Source organism: Polyodon spathula, chromosome 26, assembly GCF_017654505.1.
Source record: "Polyodon spathula isolate WHYD16114869_AA chromosome 26, ASM1765450v1, whole genome shotgun sequence".
Classification (NCBI taxonomy): domain Eukaryota; kingdom Metazoa; phylum Chordata; class Actinopteri; order Acipenseriformes; family Polyodontidae; genus Polyodon; species Polyodon spathula.
The window spans coordinates 876,633-893,419 of record NC_054559.1 but is presented as its reverse complement, the minus strand read 5'-3'; the positions used below and the strand labels follow the sequence as shown (position 1 = coordinate 893,419).

At 41.2% G+C, this 16,787-nt stretch overlaps 1 protein-coding gene across 4 annotated transcripts; it reads right to left on the bottom strand.

Moving 5' to 3' along the window:
* Positions 1-5,189: 5,189 nt before the first annotated feature.
* On the bottom strand, positions 5,190-14,817 carry LOC121300584 (arrestin domain-containing protein 2-like). 4 transcript variants are annotated; one of them, XM_041229176.1, is made up of 8 exons: positions 14,014-14,817; positions 9,152-9,221; positions 8,817-8,964; positions 8,477-8,579; positions 8,081-8,337; positions 7,305-7,467; positions 6,857-7,011; positions 5,190-6,363 (listed from the first exon to the last, which is right to left on the bottom strand). In XM_041229176.1, the coding sequence occupies exons 1-8, from the start codon at positions 14,270-14,272 to the stop codon at positions 6,310-6,312; spliced, it is 1,209 nt and encodes a 402-aa protein (XP_041085110.1). In that variant the 5' UTR covers positions 14,273-14,817; the 3' UTR covers positions 5,190-6,309. The 4 variants fall into 4 exon arrangements, with proteins under 4 accessions (XP_041085110.1, XP_041085109.1, XP_041085108.1 ...); XM_041229175.1 differs by having other exon boundaries at positions 8,817-8,967; positions 14,014-14,814; XM_041229174.1 differs by lacking the exon at positions 14,014-14,817 and adding an exon at positions 9,982-10,813.
* Positions 14,818-16,787: the final 1,970 nt, after the last annotated feature.

Here is a 16,787-nt window from a genome sequence, read left to right as displayed (position 1 = left end):
GAACCCCTGAACCCCTGAACTCCTGAACCCCTGAACCCCTGATCCCCTGAATTCCTGAACCCCTGAACACCAGCCCTGCTTTTCCCTACAGCTGTATCACCCCTCAGCTCTCCTGATTCTGGTTCATCACAGCCTTGTGGGGGTCATCTGAATGTTTCCAAGAACATTTTGCCTGATAAAGATTTCCCCTTGATCTCTCAACCCTATGTGCGTTTTTCCAACAAATTCCCAAATTTGTGTTGATAGAGAAAGCGTGATGTTCTGTTTACATGTGGACTGTAGTCAACATGTTTCAACACAAAGCAAGACCTTGTTGTCTTCCAAACATCATCGGAACATCCATCAACACTGACGAGGACGGGAACAACAGGGGGAGCGTGCCAAAGCCATCAGGTTCTCTCGTTATGCATTAAGGACTTCTCTCCATGTGCTGGACTCAGCATTCTTCTGCTGAAGTCACAAACACAGGCACATTTTTGGAAAATTATGAAGATCCTTAAATTATGGTATCATCAAATACTGTCAACTCTCATTAATACGAATTTCAAGGGACTGGCAAAACTTTTTTTTTTTTTTTTTATCTTATCAGTTATTCTTAAAATACACTATATTGTATTATATTCAATATATTGAAGTTATAGTAACACTGAAAACAAATTTCAGTGACAGTACAATAAAAAGTATTATAAATTCAAAAGTACTGTGCATTTTAGGGAAAATGCAGTTGTAAGTGAACTTTTAAAAATTATACATTGCAACTTGAAAATCTGCATGCCTGTGACAAACTGCCCGCCCCTGTGTATATTATCTGTTCTATGTTGCATGTGGTGTGTTAAATGTTGGTGTATAGTCATTGGTACACGGGATATGAACAGGTCTGTGTAACATGAGTGTTTAAAATGTATATTTGTATTTAGGCACGAGGATTGCACAGCACTTCACATGCAAGTAAAAAGTAATAATATGTGAGCATGGGAATTGCACTTTATTAATTCATGTGCAGTTGTACCGAGACTCCAACTGAATGATTGATTAGCAATAGAGTTTTGGTACAGCTGCATAAAAGCAACATGTTTTCATCCACTCTGGGTTTTTGGGTGGTCGGTGAGTGGAGAACGGGATAGAGAGAAGGAGGAGAATTAGAATTAAATATAAATTACTATTGCGTGCTGGTGGGACCAGCATGATACTTGTTTATTTATCTGCTCAGCGTGTTTGTTAGTGTGTCTGTCTGTTCACTGTGTTTGTCTGTATAGTCCGTTTTGTGTATCTATTTATTTCGGCGTAGAGTGCCGTGTCCTGTTTCTGTTTGTTTAACCTGTTTTATTTTTCAATAAACCAGCGCCAGCAGGCGTCACCATCAATTCACCTCATCTGTCCTGTCTGTGTATTTCATTCCTTCCTGGTTCTGACGTCACCCACTCACCGTCTTTGTGACAATGCCCCATTCTGATCAAGGGCACTTTTAAACCAAGGCAAGGCGTCCTCAGCATCAGGGTACTGAGCTAATCAGAAACGCTGACGACATGCACCCACAGCTTGCTGTTCATAGGCCTCTGTTAGTGTATCTCATGTTCTTCAGAATGGTTGAGAAAGTGTTCTTTGGAATGTTGAGGTTTCTTTACCTTGTGCAGTGCTGCATTATCCATCGCTTTCAACACCTCCGCTTTTATCTGCTAGGATAACGCATGTCCTTTTCGCTGTCACTCATTTCTAAATGTCTTGAATTTGTCCTCTCCTCAGCCGTGCTTTATTGGCTGTTGTGTTATTGAGTAATAACAGCCTCCATAGTAAACAATGGGAGAGCTGAGCCTGGTTGTTCTACAATCAGGGATAAAACACCTAGACAACACATGCACCATGAATGTGAAGCTGTGAAACCTATTCTACACAGTGAAAGCCCAGGACACACACCCTGTGCCATTCAGAAGCTTGCAGCAAGAGAAAAACATCAAGCTACGGATTAAAGTCCAAAGCCTTAGTGGTGTTGAGTTAGTGTGTAGATTTCATCAGTGTGTGAATCGATAGCCTTCTTTGTTTGCCCCTCGTTTATAGTATTGGCTAACAAGTGGTCAGATGATGGTATTCTATGCTTTATTACAGTTTCTTTCTCCAGCTATCTTGCAGCACAGGACAGAAGATAATCCTAATCCATATAGATGAAATCTGAAGCCATGTGCTGTGAAAGGGATTTTTTCCATATTCAGATTACACTCAAACTAGCACAAGTCACTGAACAACAGTTTTCAGAAATAGCACAGCTAATCAAACAGTGCTATCAGATATGTTGGAGCCATTCGTCTCTCCTGCAAAAATCAAAATAACACAGACTCGTAAGCAATGACCTTAGTAAAAGCATAGTCAAGTGTCATAAAGCACAGTAAAAGCATGTTAAAGCATAGGTATGCCTTGTAAAGCCCAGAGAGGTATGGTAAAGCACATAGGCAAACCATGGTAAAAGCATAATATAACTATGGGAAAAGCATGGGAAAAATGCAAAATTACTTTGGTAAACTTTTATAGGGGACTGAGGAAGGCACTAAACCAGAAAAATGTGTCTCCATTACTAAGTAGGGGTCAATGTCAGGCAGGTATAGTGATACCAGGACTGTGTAATTGATCGTGTCAAGCAGCACACTTCCCTTGAGATCAGATCCCATAAGGCCAGGGCAGTGAATGCTGATTCACATGGCCTCCACACAGTTCAAGACCCATTCTGGAGCTGCAATGTTTCTGTGCTCCTCGTCAAAATACTGTAAGAAGACCCCATCTGTTACTGTATTTATTTAAGGGAGCTATTTATTTTCATCTGCTTCCTAAAAGCTTGTTTTCACTGCCGTGATTATTCCTGGTTCAGGTTAAAGCACACCTGAGGAACAGAGAGCTTGCAGTAAGTGATATGAGTCTCCTAGATTCACCGGCATTCCCAGAAGCTGAGAGGAATTCAGCAAAAGGGGGTGCTGGTAGAGAAGCAAGTTGATACTCCAGATGGAAGCTACAAGACATAGCCCAGGAGCCAATCATAGTGAAGAGGCTGCACTGGATCTCTGTGTTTGCTAGAGGAAATATTCAATATAAAGCATATGTAATACCCCACAAGAATACTAGACATGGCCAGACAAGGGTGGACCCAAACAACAAGGGTCTAGAAGATGGGAATTTGACCTGCAAGTGACGGCCAAAAAATGTGCATTTACTAAGTTGTTTTACTTTTTTTTTATTTTTGAGTGCCCAATTATTTTCTCCCTGATTTTTGTCATCTGTTTCAAGTGCTTTGGGTCTGTAACCCTAACAGCCCATGCACGATGACTTAAAGGTAGTGTCTTTTTTTCCCAGGGCTGGGTTTGACCCTGGGCAGCATTCTAATGAGGACCACTGTGTTGTAAAGTGCAGGAATTGCTAGCATTTTCGATCACTGGGCTGGACTAACTTTGGTGTGGTTTGTGCTGAACCAATGAGAACAGGAGCTGCATTGTTGTGTCAGAGTGGATATTATTGGCCACGAGTCATGTCCAAAGTGTACTCTTGTGAGATTGTTTTACATGCTGGCTAGGTCAAAGCATCTCTAAGCATCTCTTCTGTGTGTACTGTACTTTAGGGATGTCTTAGTGAACAATTTTTTCTTACTAGAATTTATATGCTTTTGATTTTTTGGTGAGTTGCTCTAATATTTCCTCAAATTTTCTGCTGAAGCTGTAAGCTTGTACTACGATACACACATTAAAGAGAACCTCTTTTGCTTGAACTTGTGCTAAATATTGCCCTTAGCCAGTTTCATCATAGTTAGGTAAGCGGTTTTCGAGACGTTTGTAAAGGCGTAATCGTGACACATGTGAATAGTCTCCTCCACTGTATACTTACTGTAGACTGTGTTTACATTGAAATAAGTATTGAGAAAGGTTAGTTTAGAAAGCAGGCAGCCTTTCTGAAGTATGAGTTTAGAAAGGCTGGCTTAATGTGGTTCTAGCTGACAAAATAGATATCTACTACTACACCAGGTCTGTTTGCAAGCTATGTTTTCAGATATTACTGCAGTTCCTAGGTCACCTATATACACATGATATATAACATCTGTTTCAGTTAGGGTTACTAAAGATGTGTATTTATTTATTCCAGTGGTTATTTAGAAGAGTCAGACACCTTATTTATGAGCTGTTTGAAAAGCTGGCACGCAGTGTCTCAGTTCTGAGAAGCAAGCCTTGTGGAAGTTCCCTATTCCTTCCCTGAGCCTTGTGGAAGTTCCCTATTCCTTCATTTCGGAGTACATCACTCCTCATCTAGCAGGGGGGGGGGGGGGGGGGGGTGGCGCTTCTGACATCATCACAAACAAACTTACCAGGAAATACACAGCGTCATATACCCGGCACAGCAGCTCCAATTCAGCATGTACAGCTCTGTCATGAGCAGATAGACCACCATGACCTACATACACACTCTGCAGGTGTAAAAAGGTAGTTTCATAGTTATAAACAGCTATGGCCAAAAACTTAGCTTGAAATTGTAGGATTGAGACATTATAAAATAAAAAAAATTTAAAAGAAATTGTGTGTATATATATATCCTCATGTAAATCAGAGAAACTACAAAATTATATTGCAAGTCTACCAGAATCCATAATAGTAGTTTAGTATTTCATGTTAGATTTCAAAATGTCACATTTGTTTAATTGTCAGTTTTTTGTTAAGTATATGGAAACTACAAAGCGGTGTGTAATTCAATAGGTTACCATAAAATTTTTCAGCAGGTTTCATTCGACTTTGTGAAGCAAAATTAGTTCATTCAATAGTAGGGTGATACAAAACTTTTGGCCAGAGCTGAATGTGTCGCACAATCCTGATACATTGGGTTACGGGCAATGGCCAACAACTTTAAGTTGCACATAAGCAGTGAATTCATACTGTAGGACAGGGTTTTGTAAATCATTCAAATGCTTCAAGTTCATTAGCAGAAACCCAATTTACAAACAGAAGGAGGTAATCTACCCCGTCAGTGCTCGTCTGCTTCCCAGGAGCTGCTTGATCTTTGTCAGGCCTTACAAGGACCCCAACGACACAGCATCAACATGAATGACTAGGTAACCCGGTCCACACCCTCACTACTCTGTGCACAGAGGAGTCTCCCGTCCTTATATTGAGTGTAAATTGAAAACAATACATCTCGCAGATAAAGAAGAAAGGTATTTCTTTTGGTATTTTTTCTTTTTTTATTTATTAGAAAATGTATAGCAAAACATACACAAAAAAAAAAAAAAAAACAGGTACTGAACACAATTTCTTTGGAGAGACATTGACTCCTTTTTGTGTAAACACTACTTACAAAACATCTAAACAATCTTTGTATTTGCTCTGTCTTGTGTTACACTCCCACACCAACACAGGGCAACCGTTCCATTTCCATCACAGTATGGGAACTGAAAGACCGCTCTATTACATTATGGAATGTGTTGTAATAATCAGTCACTACTTATTCACAAACAGGATGGCTCAGATAATAAAATCAGGAGGAACTATATTTTAAAGCAATGGATTCCCAACCTCCTGCACTACCCCCTGAAAGAGTTTAGCTTCTTTGGTTATTTGTTTTAACATTTCAAGCATAGTAAAAGCTCTTGTTATATATAAAGTACTGGTGCCTGGTTCATATATATTTATACGTCTCATTCTCAGTACTGCTTGTACACTCCTATAAAGAACACAACTGGCTATGCATCGTCCATGAGAAGCTGGATTCATAAAAACAAACAAAAGCAACTTAAAATTCTGTCTCCCTAACATATTGTTTTTGGCATTCTGCATATTCCTGAAAGGTTGCATATCTATGAGGTGAAGGCTTTGCATTAGTGTGTACCACAGATCAGTGTACCACAGATCACAGAACTCGGATTTCTACAGTGCAGCGAAAGTCCCACTTCTTGCATGGGCGTAGAAACAGAAAGGCTGATATGATAGAATCCAGATTCTCTCCCAGGCTATGGTTGGAAGGATTTTACTTTCATCCTTGTATGCCACAGAACGGCAAACAGCATGTGCTTTTTTTCTTCTGCAGTCTGCATTGTATCACTGTTAAGTTTTTCTAGCACCAGAGCTGTGTGCGGGAGACCAGTGGATGCAGATTTACGGTTTTCCTGGCATCCAGTTCCAAATCCCACCCGCGCTCCAATCCTTGGAGATGCAATGGGGGGGCGGGGGGGCAGGGGGACGGACACATTCTTCAACCACGCCCCCTAGCAAAATACGCTTCGGGACTTCAATCGAGTCTCTGGATAACGAATCCAGGCAAAATCACCTCCATTCAGTCACATCGTGCTGTTCAACATGTCATGCAGCGTCGCCTCATGTTGGGGGTCTGAGGATGGGGGTCAACCTGGAAAAAGAGAGGAGGGTTATTACCATCACTAATACAATGAAATTAGATCAGAGTCTGAAATCTATATTATGGGGCCAGCATCCTGGTTTCATATTTGTATGCATTATCTTGTCATTTAAAGAAGCAAAATAGATTATTATTTAAAATCATACATTCTAAAGACTAAAATCAAGTTGACAACAAAGTTGCGTCTCAAACGTCTTCATCTGGTTTCAAGTTTTTCAATTCATGTTTTCCGTTTCTTATTTATTTCAAATCAGGTGAATTTCATTCTAAAAATTCAGCTTGATTCAACTGGGGCTACATCTCGAAGCAAAGGAAATAACAGTATCACTATACAGACAGTATAAAACCATTAAGAAAATACAGAACAATAATCCAACTACTCCCTTATGTGCAAGTGGTTTCTTTCGAGTTTCGTATTTCATACAGGCACAACTGGTAACACACCCTCTCAGACCACAGGTAGTATGGATGCTCAGCCACTCACCTCCGAGTAGAAGGGAGGGGGGCGGTAACGGAACTCCTGCACGTAGGCAAAGAAGGGGCGCTGCAGGACCCCCGTGAAGTCTTCCTCTATCAGAGGCGGGGACATGTTGCGCTCTGCTTCCTCGTCAGAGATAATGGCGCAGTAATCTGGTGGAGCTGAGGGGGGGAAACAAGGACACCTTACACAAGCTGCAAAGAATATACGAATATAAAAACTTTATAAAATGCAAGAAACTATTATAAACCACAACTGCACTGTTTCCTCCTGCAACAAAAAAGTAGTTAATTTTAAATGTTACATTGTAACAATCCTAGAAAACAACGGATCCATAATATCAAAGTTACACTGAAGAAGGCGTTCGCCAAAACTCCCTGCAAGTTTCTGATGCTTGCGGTTTGCAATGAAGGAAGCCGCAGTTGCAGGAAGGTGAATCAGAGGCACTACTCACGCTCAGGCTGCTCAGGGATGGCCATGCGGAGCCACTCCAGGTTGACGCTGTACTGGCTGCTCACGCTGGAGGTGCGGCTGCCGAAGGGGTGTAGTGGGATGGTGCCCATGACCAAGGGCAGCTCCAGGGACAGCTTGGAGGTTCCAGGGACATCCACACACACCTGCAAGAACCAGGCAACAGCTCAACATTCAGCAGCCATTAGAGCTGCTATCTCCTCTATTGCATATATAGTCTGCCTTGTTGTAATGTGTTGCCATGCTGTTTTGTTTCTTGGACAGGAATCATCTGTAACATCTGTGTTATTTGTCTTGATTTTTCTTCATTTTTTTCTAGAGTAGAATTGCTTGTTATCCATTTACATGGAATATAGGCTTGTAACTAATAAAAAAAATCTTTAATTGTTTGTCTGAAAGCAATTTGCATTAAAAACTCATTACAATACTACTAACAAATATGTGTGTGCGTGTGCGCATGTGTCTTATAACTCAGGGAGTTTCTCTTTAGTTCATTGTTCTCTATTAATAAGTTCATTGTTAATAGTTTTTAGGGTCACCAAACTTGTATTATACACTTCAGTTTTATATGGCAACAATCCGATAACTCTGGGTTTTATGGAAATGTTTTTAACCTTTTGGGTACTGTGTGAGTATTGCAGGATTAGGAGCACCTGCTTGTTTATGATCAGTTCACCCTTTCGTATAAACAGTGCTAAGCCTAGCTCCCTATCTGCGAGCTCAGCAGTGCAGCGCTTCTCGCTGGCGTGGGGCTCGTACCCGCAGCGTGTACTCCACGCGGATGATGCGACACTGCAGGATGGACGGCCCCACGGGAGGGATCTTGATGGCTCGCCCATGCCAGGTCTCCCGTTTCCGTGCTCCGACCGCGTCACCGCTCAGAGTGGCCACAACGGATTTCTTCTGCTTCATGGTGCCGCGGGCAATGAAGGTCTGAGTCTGAGTGATATAAGCCTTTGGGACCACGGAGCGGTGGGTGCAGTTGTCGAATTCCGCAAAGATTGGGATCACTTCACCTGGAAACACACAAACACAAGAGGCATCCTGTGAGTGAAATAAACACACCCCCTCAACAAAACATCTCTTTAGGGTTGGTCACACAGCAACCACCTGAAGCTTCATATTCAAGCACAAATGGAGAGAGCTATTGTTTACCCGGTGTGTAGCCTTTTCTGTCGATCTTGGCAGTGAGGGAAACTTGCCCCAGGTTACGGTACCAAATCCGCACCATTTTGTCTTTGGTGCCAGCTTGAGATGCCTGTCAAAGAGGAACAGAAAAAAACAATACATAAAAAGAACCGTAGTGCAATCCGATATCAAATCTCAATTTATGGACTGAAACTGGGAACACAGCCCTGGGGGCCTCACTTCTACTACTGAAGTCAATCAGACAAGCAGAAGTAAAGGACAGTGCATTGACTATACAGACTCCCACTCCAACCACAGTCATCACTCACTTGCCACTAATGGTAGATTCATATATATTTCCTCTTACTAGTAATGCTGGCGTGTTGATATCAATGGGCTCGATCACTGTGAACTCCTTCTTTATTTTCTTCACCGTGTTCCAGGGCCTGTGCAGCTTTGCTTTCACACAGTATCGGATGCTGCCATGCTTTCCCTCAAAGGAGGTCACCAGAGTTCTACTGAAAAAGGAGAAAGACCTAGTTAAATTTTTCTTTTGTCTTTTCCAGGCACACAGCACCTTAGAATTCACATTTTAGCGTTGGTCAAGCTGACTTTCTTATAGTCGCATCCATTGGTGTTTCTTGTAGTTCTGCTAAGCCAGAGAGAGAACAGAGTTCTGAATGAAGTTTTGGGAACACTTACTCTTCAGGAAGCTGGAAGCTGAACGGAAATTCGTGCTTTCCAGCCTGCAGAACGGTCAGCTCCCCGTTATCTGAAAACACAAGGGCAAAAAACACTGTGAATTTATTTGTAACATATTATGGTAGTGTGTGCGTCTCCTCCCCCACTTGTTTTCTTCCTGAAAAAGGATCAGCTGATAATGCATTCTACATGGTCAATTGTAAAGTGCAGGCAGTCACGTGACCTTGTTACCAAAACAAAAAATATATAATAAGTCCATATGCAAGCCTCACCAAACATTACACTAGAACATGAGGCCTGATCGCTGCTGCTGTGACACAGGTGTGGGGCAGCAGTTTGGTTTGCCAACTGACACTCCGAACGAAGTGGACCACACAGCACTCGGGTACATATTCTCTGCCATCTAATCGTGACAGCACTATGCAGAATGTCACCTTTAAATACTAGGGTTAGTGCAGTGAAGTCTGCTTATATTTAGCCTATATAGACAATGAGGTAAGCTTGTTTCAGTTGCCTGTCACTCAACCTCAAAACGTGTACGGAAACCACGTGTGTTTATAAACATAAAAAATACTTTTGGCTGGTAACAAAGTAAATCGCATACCTTAGCTACCATTGGCGCAGATATTTAGTACAACTATGTGGTCTGTACATATCATTTTTATATTACACACTGTATGAGTAATTAATTGTTAGTAGCCTACCAAGTTGTCACGGTATTTTTATGGCAGCTATATAGATAGAATACATTAGATCAGATCAGTTGAAGATTTAGCTTCTCTATCCAGTCGTGTAACTCTTTAACCCGACCCATCTCTAACCACACTGACCTGCTTGCATGAGCGTTTCTCGCCGGTCCAAGTACTCCACCTCGTCGCAGTAATTCTGAGTGTACGCTGTGCTGGAGCCCGCACTCCGAGATTCGGTCCAGTGGACCTTGGCGAACCCTTCGGCGTGCAGTTTCAGCGACTCCACTTTGGATGCCGTGTCCAGCTCCAGCAGCACTTTCCCGGACACAACGTCGCCGCTGCTGAACACAGGAAGTGAGTCGACTTCGGGGGAGTCGAATACAATGTCGAACTTCTTTACTTTGTCGAAAATCATCTTTGGGTTAATAGCAGGTAGCGCGCGGGTTTCTCCTTGGTTCTGTATGCAAGTCGACACTAACTTCTCATTCAAGTTCCAAAACAAGACTATAGAAGTGCAGATCAGGACTTCCCCCAAGTACCTTTAACACGACTTCAGGGGGCGGGCCGCTGCTAATATATGCAAGGCAATCACAGGCAACATGAGATTGCTGCTGGCTAATAAACATCTTCAGAGGGCGTGGCGACAGCGACAGGGCTCGGCTTGGTCAAGGTGATTGATGCTTCCAGGTTTGGAACAAAACAAGCCCACTGAGCATGCTCCTATTTGACGTGATATTATTTTGCAAAACTTGCATTATACCACATATTCTTAATTATTGTGTCCCCGTTTAAACTAGCTTTTAGTATTAAAAGTTTATATTCGTCTTTGAGGAAATGCATGCATAAAAACTCCCGAGTCAATAGTCTGCAGTGGTGTTTTGCTTAATATTATAAGAAAAGTTTGAAAACTCGTGCCAATATTTAATACCGGTATTTATCATTTATATGCATACATTAACGTGCATTTTTATTTTGAATGAGATTTAAAATAAATTTAGTTCATGTTTTCGTTGCAATATAGTAAAACGCGTTCAACATTGTACTGTAATAAATTATATAGATAGATAGCGAGATAGATGGAACGCAGGATAACTGAATTTATTAAAATACAATCAAAAACAAGTTTGCATTTTCTTCTCTCCCAGGCTGTATTATGTATAAAAGAACGCTGTGTCCCCTTCCGTGTCGCGTCTCACACAATGTCTTGAGCTTATTAAAAACATGTTTACTGTCTTCTCTTTCTTAGGAGGTTCCACTGTGTGCAAGATCGCCATCTTGTGGAGATACTGTCCAACTACACACACGATATACGTTCTTTCGGTCTTTGTTTCGTTACCCTCTTCAAAGACACAGACAGCCCGCCTGCCCTCAACCTGTATCACGGCTGACAGGTAGGTACAGCGGACGTTAAACCGTAACCTCGCAAACCACAGGCATATTGGTGTCATTCAAAAGAACAATGCATGTTATGCTTTTTGTTTTGTCAGATAATAGGCAGCCCATCTTTAAAACTCTGTGTATTATCATATTTCATGCGCGATAATAAAAAATATTTTTTCATCCCATTACGCTACAGGTTACAACGCTTTATAAACGTTTAACACTTTTTTCACGCTTTTTTTTTGGTTTTGGTTTTTTAAGTAGTGCATTGTGGTTTGTATGCCCGAACAGTTAATTACACAAATATTACAATATTACCAGAGCGCAGCAGAAACAAAACGCTCTTATGACCGTCAGTTAAGACTCTGAATGTGTGAAATACTCCAGTCAAATGCGCAGCTCTGTTTCAAACAAAGGTAAAGGAGAGTCCCTCGTGTTCTTGACCAACTTTACATCCTTTTTCGTTGCAATACTCTATTTTACCTACTTGACCTAGCGACACAACAATAGACATCAGTTTACCATTGTGTATTCTAAAACAGCGTATCATATGCAGTTACCACACTGAACACATCATCTAGGCAAGCCTCTTGTTTCTGTAGAGGAATACAAATTTAAGTGTACTGTGCTAATTTCACCACAAGATGGCGCCACACAACCCTGCATTTACTGTACACTCTAATCCATGGGTAAGTGTCTTTAGTTGATGTCTATTATCATCTCATCAGACACTAGATCGATTCCAGTAGGCATCGCCTTGGTTCTATATTGAGAGTCAAAGGAGACTGGAAGGTGGTAATGACATCACCACAGGGGGTACTTGGATACGGCAATAGTATCAGAATGGACCCAACCACACAACCAACCAGTTTAGCAGGGTTGCAATGCGTGTCTCAAATGCAATGCCACTGCTGGTAAGACGGCATTAATCGTGTGTCTTGAAATGTCCTAGAGGAAGCCCTGAAGTAATGTCCCCTTCTGTTTGAAGCACCACTGTGACGCCCGTATCTGAGGGTGGGGCTTTAGGCTTGCTAGGCTACTGAGGGACTACGTGCTTGGCTGTAATCTCGATTTCACCAGACACCTCAACACCGGCCCCACCCACACCACCCCTAGCCAAGTTGTTGTGTTGCTTTGCAGGGCATAAACACATGATACTTTTTTATTAGTCTGTTTCGGTTGGTTCAAGGTGCAGTGATAACTGCAAGGTGGTAAAATAAAACACAAATCTCTTTAAAGAGCTCCTGGGAATATGACGTTGTGTAATGTAAATGTGGATGATACAGAGACCACACTAACACTGCTCTCACTCTTTGTATACACAAAATAAATACTGGATAAATCTGCCCAGGCGCCATGAACTTTGTATTTGACACCTTTGGACTGGAGGATTGGGGGAAGGAGGATTGCAGCTCCACACACACTCACTCTCACGCACACACTCCTGTCCCCATACTCCTAGTAGAAGATATTGTAACGCCAATGCATACATTACATCTGCAATAAAGAAGACACACTCTGCTGTACAGACTGAAGAGTGCTCCTCTCTTCATTAATAGATTGAGGGGTATCAGATTAATTTGACTCCCATAAGATTTCATGAATTGCAATATGGTACAATCTGTATTTTCCAGCTATTTGTTGATATTTTAAAATAATCTTCAAGCATGACAAACCCATGTTCCTCTCAGCACTACCTAAACACTTTTCTGAAAATACAAAACCGAAACAGGACTTCCATTGCATGACTATTGTGTAAATGGCATAGCTATACCCAACTGACAAGGTGTTTCAATTTGCCCAAGCTGTTAAACACACACATTTCTGTTTAATGAAATTTTGCAGACTGGAACGGAAAGCAGAGGGTTTACTTAAGAGAACAAACATTAGATTGCAGTCCGACTGCTTAAATAAATATTTCTATGAACTGCAAACTCCGGCATTTCCTGGCAGTCAGAAACTCCAAATCGGCTGATCCTTCAACTTCCCTTTCAAAGGACAGCTACAGAAACAAAGCCTGCTTTGTGTAGCGAGTTATATGAACATGTGGACAAAATATGTTCAAAACAGTGGTAACCAGCGAGTCATGGTAGCTGAATCCAATCTGCAGAATCAATCAGCCCTGCTTCCCCATTGGGATAATTGTTGTAGTTAGACAACAACTTCAGCAGGATCTCTGCTGTTCACGATTTCTAAAGCGAAACAATCTTTCCATTAGAAATAAAAGTTCTTATTTGTTTTTAAAACATGTTGATTTTAGGAGTAGTTGCCCTGGGTCATAAGTTTAGTACTGTCAATATCACTGTTTGCTAACCTGGGTGAAATGATTAGTATAGAATACTATACATATATCTGCCTGCAATTAAATGGTGTGGCCTACAGCAAAGGAAGTGATATGTACCAGCAACAACGTTTAGCTTTGTATTTAAAAAATGTTCAGGACATTACATTTTAAAAAGCAAATAACTAAAATATGTTTTTAAAGTCCATCTCTCCTTTTAACATGTTTGCACTACTACCAAATAAAAGGGGGCGATAGCACTCAAGATTTGCCATGCTCTTCAATATAGCTGACCACAACCCTCTGCGCTTTACAATGCTATGCGTTTACTATGGGGAACTTTTAGAAGGGTATGTACAATGTTTTTCTGTAGAGGATAAACCAATGCAACGTTATACAACTACAAAAGGTACAGCTTGCAGCAAATAGATGACGGTGTGCTTTTTCTTTAGATCCCCTCCTGGTTTGACATGGCACCTGCTTCAAAGTTAACTCCTGACAAGTGCCCCTACCTCTGATGAGACGGAGCCGCTTTCTGAAGTAGGTCTGGCTGGACGAGTAGTCGTTGTAGACGATGTTCACGCCCACGCTGCGGTTCTGGATCCAGTGCACGGTCGCCTCGCCACTACCAACTACCTTCAGCGACCTCACCCTGATCTCCCTGCCGAGGTCGAGAACCACCTTCCCGCACACCATCTCTCCGAGGGTGAACACCGCGTCCTCGGGGGCCTCCAGCTCCACAGAGAAGCTTTTGAGGCTCTTAAAAAACATTTCAGTATTTTAGCATCTGATTTTTTTTCTCGTTAGTTGCGGTCACTTCTTGTAGAGGTCTTCAAAAAGCATACGTAAGCTTTGGAAATTCAGTTCACAAAAAAAGCACTTGATCCGTCGCTGAGCGTCCTGATAACTGCTGATCAGCAGTAAAACAACGATGATAGCTATTCAACCGGAGCCAGATAAAGACTTGCTTTCTCAATCCCTGCAGGTTTTACTTAGTTTTCTTATTTGCATGTGTTCTGTGATGCCAATAATGACAGAAACTATTTGGAAAGAGCAGTCACGTGATAATTCTTGTGCAAACAGCCCACCCTCCTTCACAAATGATACACAGTACTTCTGCTTCCGTTTGTACCTCTCCTCAAACCTGCTTGTTTCCAGAAGCGTGTTACCGTTTCGGTTTCGAGGTTTATTTATAAATTAATTGAAGTGCCCGCCCCCATGACGTGTCCGCCAATAAGATTACACAGTTGTGTTTCTTCTCTCAACGAATGGAAGTGTTTTGTTCTTTAAAACTAAACACCCAGCCCCCAGCACACGTCCTGTAGAACTCCGTGCATGCTTGTGTTGTCACGTTCTATTTTGTGTGGGGGGGCAATGATTAATCTGACCTAAATTAAAATTAGATTTAGAATCAATACAAGAAAAAATAAAGCAACAATATTGGTTAATTTAAACTTCTGTAATTTGCAACTTTAATTAATAACTTCTCCATGAATGGAATGTTCATACAATCATATGTTGATAATGTCAAACTGCAGGTTTTTTTAGTTGTTTTTTTTTTTTACAATCACCCTAACAGTGATCTTACATAGAAGTTGTATTTTGCGGGTTGTACAATGACTGTTGCGGGTCTGCAGGGTTTAATGTCAATTTCCGGATCACTTGGGTGGTCAATGAACTGGTAATATTTTTTGCATATGATTAATATTAACGGCTTGATAACCTTACATCTATTTCACCCATATCCATGTGTCAGACTTACATTTTTACAGTTATTTAATGAACATCGCTAACCTGCAAGGTCTGAATTGGATAGTTACATGTGTACTTACACATAACCCTGAGTCTTAACCTAACCCTAACCCTAACTCTTAACCTAACCCTATCTCTTAACCTTAACCTAACCCTAACCCTAACTCTTAACCTAACCCTATCTCTTAACCTAACCCTAACCCTAACTCTTAACCTAACCCTATCTCTTAACCTAACCCTAACCCTAACTCTTAACCTAACCATAAACCTAACTCTTAACCTAATCCTAACCCTAACTCTTAACCTAACCCTATCTCTTAACCTAACCCTAACCCTAACTCTTAACCTAACCATAAACCTAATTCTTAACCTAACCCTAACTCTTAACCTAACCCTAACCCTAACCCTAACTCTTAACCTAACCATAAACCTAACTCTTAACCTAACCCTAACCCTAACTCTTAACCTAACCATAAACCTAACTCTTAACCTAACCCTAACTCTTAACCTAACCCTAACCCTAACTCTTAACCTAAGCCTAAACCTAATTCTTAACCTAACCCTAACTCTTAACCTAACCCTAACCCTAACTCTTAACCTAACCCTAACCCTAACCCTAACTCTTAACCTAAGCCTAACCCTAACTCTTAACCTAAGCCTAAAGCAAACTAACCTTAGCCTAAAGCTTTTCTGATACAATTGTGTACTTGCATATCAATCAATCAATCAATCTTTATTTTTTATAGCTCCTTTCATAGTGGACCACCATCACAAAGTGCTTTACAAGATGCAGTAACAACAAGAAAATCCATAACACTTTAAATACAGAGAATGCATAATACATGCTAAACAGTAAAAAAAAAAAGCACAGTACATTAAATACAGTGGCATGTGCATAATAACATTGTACAGATGTGTAAGGCTGGTTTATACTTCCGACTGCGACCCAAATTTTGGTCTCAGTCAGTGGTCTCCAATGGTCGGAATGACATCATCCGCACTGCCGTGAGCTGCTTCTTTTTTGAAAAGTCGTATGGCCTTTTCCTGTGAGTCTGCGACCGCAAAACGCATCGGGTCAGATGATGTTGAAAAAATCCAACATTTGTCGCATGGTCGCAAGCCAGTGAAGTGCGATAGAGCAAGTTTTTGAAGAACCCAATAAACATGAACAACAGAACAGGATTTTAAACTGGCCTCTAAACTGAACGAAATGAAAGCTTAAATGAACCTTTGCTAAAATGAACATCGATGCTTACATAGGCTACCATGCGCAGCAACCACCTGTATAATAATAATAACAACAATAACCTTTTCAAATGCATATGATCTTGACACATTTATAACACTATGGAAACTGTATCTATAGCCTAGAAACTACAAAAATTAAACATTTTCCAACACTCCATTTGTGCATTGACATTAACAAACGATCTTACAGTAATCAGCTCCAGATAGCTAACTGTCTTTCCCTGTGATAGCGGCCCCGTCTCCTCTCTTCATAAACTTCTTACAGTTCATACAGGCCACACATAAG